The 5,314-nt window shown below is 54.0% G+C and overlaps 2 protein-coding genes across 2 annotated transcripts in view; both read right to left on the bottom strand.

Annotated features, from left to right (window-relative positions):
- Positions 1-1,885, bottom strand: part of H310_14654 (hypothetical protein) — a gene marked incomplete at its 3' end in the record, with an annotated part of 5,141 nt that extends 3,256 nt beyond the window's left edge. Inside the window, exons 1-2 of the mRNA XM_008882550.1 lie at positions 1,668-1,885; positions 462-1,606 (exon numbers count right to left, since the gene is read on the bottom strand). Of these exons, the coding sequence (XP_008880772.1) occupies positions 462-1,606; positions 1,668-1,821 (1,299 nt within the window). The 5' untranslated portion in view covers positions 1,822-1,885. The remainder of the gene's footprint in view (positions 1-461; positions 1,607-1,667) is intronic.
- A 1,098-nt stretch (positions 1,886-2,983) lies between these two features.
- H310_14655 (hypothetical protein) lies at positions 2,984-4,233 on the bottom strand. The gene is made up of 2 exons (XM_008882551.1): positions 4,056-4,233; positions 2,984-4,001 (listed from the first exon to the last, which is right to left on the bottom strand). The coding sequence occupies exons 1-2, from the start codon at positions 4,219-4,221 to the stop codon at positions 3,091-3,093; spliced, it is 1,077 nt and encodes a 358-aa protein (XP_008880773.1). The 5' UTR covers positions 4,222-4,233; the 3' UTR covers positions 2,984-3,090.
- Between the last annotated feature and the right edge of the window lie 1,081 nt (positions 4,234-5,314).

Consider the following 5,314-nt stretch of genomic DNA (forward strand, 5'->3'; position numbering starts at 1 on the left):
AGATGGTTGCCCATGGCGGTGGTTGAAGGCGGCGAGGTGTTGTCGAAGGAGCTATCGAGGTACTGGCTGTACAGCTTGGTGATCCAGCCTTCGTTCGTCCCCTTAGGTAGCATCCCTTCTTCGTCGAGCAAGCACCACATGCCCATCGGTCGATCTTCCAGGAGCTGCAAGCACGGCGCGTTGTCCGGGTACTCGATGTACTTCCACTCGATGCCCTCGGCCTCGTACATGCGCTGCTCCTTGGCAAACACGAGGTCGTTGAACTGGGATTGAAGCCGTTCGTTTGCGTAGTTGATGCAGAGCTGCTCAAACCCGTTAGAGACCAAATTTTCAAACCCAAAAATGTCGAGGATCCCGATCGTGTTGACGCTGGCGGCATCGTGCCGGATCACACTGCTCAGCCGCGCCACGATCCACTTGAACAACCCGCCAAACAAACTCTGCGTCAGCGATTGCTTGGCCTCGTTGGCCTGCTCAGGCGACAGCTTGACCATGATCTTGTCCTTGGTTGTTGTCACGTGGCGCGTCACAAGCGCTTGTGTGAGCTCCATGGGCGAAACACCCAGCAATGTCGCTGCTGTGTCCAAATGATGGCGCGATTCGGCGTCGATCGTCGCATGCTCCATGTTGGATGCCTCGCACGTCGTACCGTCCAGCCCGACATTGCCCAGATGAAGCAACGCTGCCACGATGCCGAAAATGCTCCGCTGCTCGTCTTGGAGGATCCCCATGTCTGTGAACGCCTTCGAAGTTTCTTGGAATTGGGCGGCATCGTCCACGCCGTCTCGCCGCGTGAAACATCCGCTTTCGTTGAGCAAGGCAAAGTCCTCGGCGTCCGACAGCGACAGCGCAGCCGCCAACTCGTCGTCGGCACCAGCACACAGTTCGTAGAAGATGTGAAAGTTGCGCTCGTTCTCGGACTGGTGGCTTACGCGGATTTTCTCCAGTAAGTACACGCTGAGCTTGGCGCCAACAATCTTGTGGTGGTCGCCGAATTGAAGCTCGATAAACTTGCCAAAGCGACTCGAGTTGTCATTGCGCACAGTCCGGGCGTTCCCAAACGCTTCCAAGATCGGGTTCGTTTGCAAGATCTGGGTTTGAATGTCATGTGAAGATGCTGTGGACTGAGTGCCTCTTGCTCGCTGTCGCCGGGACGACGGCGGGTGGACAGTTGATGTCGGCGATGCTGTGGTGGTGGTCGTGGCGCCGACAGTGGTCAGGTACTGCATGAGAAGCTTGGTGTTTTCTGTCTTGCCTGCGCCCGATTCACCGCTCACGAGGATGCTCTGGTTCTTGTGTTCGTCGCATAAACTTTGGTATGCAACCGCAGCGATTGCAAACACATGTGGCGGCAAGGCGGTGTCGTCTGGGGCTTTCATCACGGCCGCGGCTGCTGCATACGCTTCAATGTGCGCAGGTGTGTACAAGTCGAGTCGCTGGAACGGATTGAACGAGAGGAGGATCTCGCCCACGTATGTGTAGATTGCGTGCTGCTCATATCGATTGCACACGGCGTGGAGAAGCTCCGGTTCATGGAGGTATTGCAGCGAAATCAAGTTGGGGACGTCGGCAAAGTTGTCGACGTCGTTGCGGAGGAAGACGTTCGCTACACACATCATTCAGGGTCAGGCCAACAACATGACTCATCATGCATGCATAGTCCGTACCTGCTGAGGTTACCACAGTCGAGTCATCGTCGTTGAGACGGACACGCACGATGGGATTGTCGGTGCCGTCGTTGTCATCCCTGCAATCGTCTAGCACTCCTGGTTGCCATTGGTCTTCTGTCGTTGTGATCCATACACGTGCACCCACTTCCATGGCTCGGTCGGCGTCGTACGTGCGGCGACCGGACGGTGGGTAGATTCGCTTGTGGCCAGCGCGCTTGCGTCCATGGGTGATCTTCTCGGGCCGTGACCTTGAACCAATCCGACGCATTTTTGTCATGACAGAGTTCCGTCAACACGTGAACTCCCATGTATCTGATTTGACTCGAAATTTGTATCGGCAAATTTTTGAAAATCCCGTTACATAGAAAAAACAAGTGAAATTCCCTCATCGCCATCGTGGCCCGTTTTCCCAAATGCTGACCAATACAGCATCGCTTTCTCGTGAAAAATTGGACGGATTAGTCACTTTTTGTTAACACCGAAACCGACACACCAGCCGGTCCACGCTCCACGGCCACCGTGCACTGCCCTGCGGCGCTGGCTGCCGGCGCAACCTCCCCACGACGTCCTCTCGCGCATGCAACAGCCGCCATGGTTGTCGTAGATAGGCCACGGAGTTTGTTATTTAACACGTTGTCGCTGACTTCGTGCATTCACTACGTGTCTCATTGCATCGAGAACGCTCCCTTCTTTGCGACCCGACTTCTTGGGTACATGGGCCGAGGAAGGTTGAAGAAGCCAAGTTATCACGCCATGGCCACGGTTGTGGTAGCCGCGACCTGTCTGTACGATGTGGGCGGCGAGGGTACATGTTTGGAAGGCCACCGTTCCCTCAATGTGTGAATCTGTGGTCGTGAAGTCATCCAAAGTGGCTCAACTGTACCGGAACAATCTTCACCCCCTTTGTAAAATCGCCGCGCGAAAGGGGCATGCATCGTTCTCAAAGGCGAAGCACGCAGACGGGAGGGAGGTTGAGTCGTTTCGGGCCTCCAGAACACTTGCCACCCAGACAGAAGCCGTGACTTCGTCAGAGTGAGGGCTGCAGTCGAGAATTCGCTGCAAGTCAGCTTGGCAGTGGCCACCACGTCCATGCATTATTGACGCTGGGCACTTCGGTCAATCGTTGTGATGACTACTCTCATGTACCACCGGCGATTTGGCGATTTTTTGCTTCGATGCTCTCCTTCGAAAGGTTAACTCCGCAGGTTTGCCATTTGTACCACCAGCGAGCGCAGCTAGTTGCTAGTTGGGTCCTATGTGTTGGTGTGTCCTGGTGATCTGACCCATGAGTGTGCGCATCGCGTCACCTTAGTCTTGGAATGTCGCTTGTATGAACATGAATGTAGTTAATCGCCATGCCGAATACTAACGGGCCCAACCAACGGCGGTGTTAAATACTGTCGTGCATTGATGCCCCATGTCACGAGGTGTCGTTTAGGCCAAAGCTCTCTGAGATGGCAACGTCTTGAAATGGGTCGAGTTGGGACGGCGTTTTCGCTGGGCCTCGTGCGATGGCTTCGGCGAGTTCATTTGCAAAAGCAGTCGTGGTCGCCAACTCGGCTTCGAGGTCTCGAATCCGTTGGGTGTGGAGTGGGCATCCGCTTGGGCGGGGCTTGGCGATAGAGCCCTTTGCGAGCGCTTCTGCCAATTCCGTCGCGTAAGCGTTTGCATCGCGCAGCTCTACTTCGAGCTCTTGGACACGGCCGGCCTGTTCGATGGCCAAATCCAAAAGCGCCACCTGCACGGTTTCGTGCATGGACAGCATGTATTCCATGGTTTCTGCCGTAAACGCCGACTGGTGGGTCGTGCTGCATCGTTTCAGCAGGTGGCGATGAACGTGGTGGCGCGCAGGCAGGATCGCTGGTGGGGTCGTCGTCTTCTGGAGCACGTAAGACCACGCAACCGACGTCATGGCGTGCGCCTTCGTGAGCGCTGAATGCGAAGTTTGGAGTACGGCAAACAACCGCTCGGACGTCAAATGGATCGACGCGTGGGTGCGCACTTGGCCAGCAACGTAAGCTACGATTGGACACGACATGGTGTAGTTGACGACGTGGCGCAGGTTGGACGCAACGGGGGCGAACGCGTCAAGCAGTGCCGTCATTTGCTCCTGCTCCATGAACGAATGCACCCACGTAAGGAGGAGTGTACACCAAGAGAGCACGAGTTGCACGCATGCTTCGATCGTACTGCTTTCGTTCTTGAGCGTGGTGGATGCAGCTTCGAGTGAGGTTGCGATCGAGTCGATCACGGTCGCCGACTCGCAGGCAGACGCGGCGGCGCGAAGGATTCGTTGTAGGGCTTTGATAACCACTGGGCTTTCAATGGCCACTGCAATCAGACACAGAGCGCGTAAGTTGGCGAACATGAGTCAAGAGTGGGCACCTGCTGCCGTATGGAGGCAACGGGACAGCGCGGCGCCAGTGTGCTGCATACGCAAGATGGAGGCCACGACCTCTAGGAACGCCACGACAGCGTTCGTCACGGCAGTGTTGTCGGCAGCCGCAGCACCTTGGGCCATCGAGGCGGCGGGTGGTAGTGCAGTTTGCATTCTCCAGTTTGGTAATCTTCGAAAATGGCAGAAGTCCATGTGACACAGCCGATGTCAACATCCCGTCTCGAACTAAATATCAAACCGCACAAGACAATGTACCATGTGGTATGCAAGCTGCTCACCACTTCCACCTTTGACCCGCTTCAACTATTCTGACTAGGTTCTCGAGCATGAGCGCTCGAACAAACTATACTCACAACATGCTCAAAGTCACACGGTTGGGCAATCCAGAGAGCTATTTTGAGTGTCTCTTTGGCTTGTACTTTTGTTGTCGCTGTTGTGGTCACTTCCATGTCATGTCAACAAACCTAGACACACTACGGAATGGCAGCATCTATCTGTACAATAGACGTGTAAGCCAGGGACAGGATGATCGACGACGCACAAGCATGCCTTTCATGCTTCAATGTCAGCACCATTACGAAGTATTCACCACTTCATAGAAGTCTACCTCTATCCCGAATAGACCACCTGACAAACGATTCAATTTTTCCGAGCTAGTGTATCTCATAAGCACTAGAAATGTCGTTTAAACAAGAAGTGGGTAAAATCAATGACGTATCATGGGTTCCGACGTTTGTCCGCAAGTGCTGGTGATAAGTCGAGGGCCAATTTGCATATTTTTGTGGCGTAGAACATCAACTATAAAAACGAGCTAACATTATTTGCAGTCAGAACAGTTGATATTCAAACAGAACCTTAAGCAAAATAACGTCGCAGCCCATGATTAAGCCAAAAAAGCTTCTGTGTGTTTAGCGGCCACTGATTAGTGCAGTCACCCTCTCAGTCCATGATTGGGCTAATACACAAAATGTAATGGCAGAACTCTGATTGGTTGATTTATTATTTAGAACCTGCGGAGGCTGACACATCAGTCGAATCACCCATCCGCCAGCCCAGAGACTACAAACTGCACAAACACGGCATCGCCGACAGCGATTTGCGGTCAGACATTGTCCTGTTGCTCGTAGATCATGCCTCCGACACCGCCATTGGCCCAAACCCATTGTGACTTGACAGCAGGTAGCACCTTCTTGAATCACTAGGCAGTCCCAGGAAATATGCTTGGTAACGCTGAACGTAGACAGTA

The sequence above is a fragment of the Aphanomyces invadans genome (genome assembly GCF_000520115.1).
Source record: "Aphanomyces invadans strain NJM9701 unplaced genomic scaffold supercont1.79, whole genome shotgun sequence".
NCBI lineage: Eukaryota > Oomycota > Saprolegniomycetes > Saprolegniales > Verrucalvaceae > Aphanomyces > Aphanomyces invadans.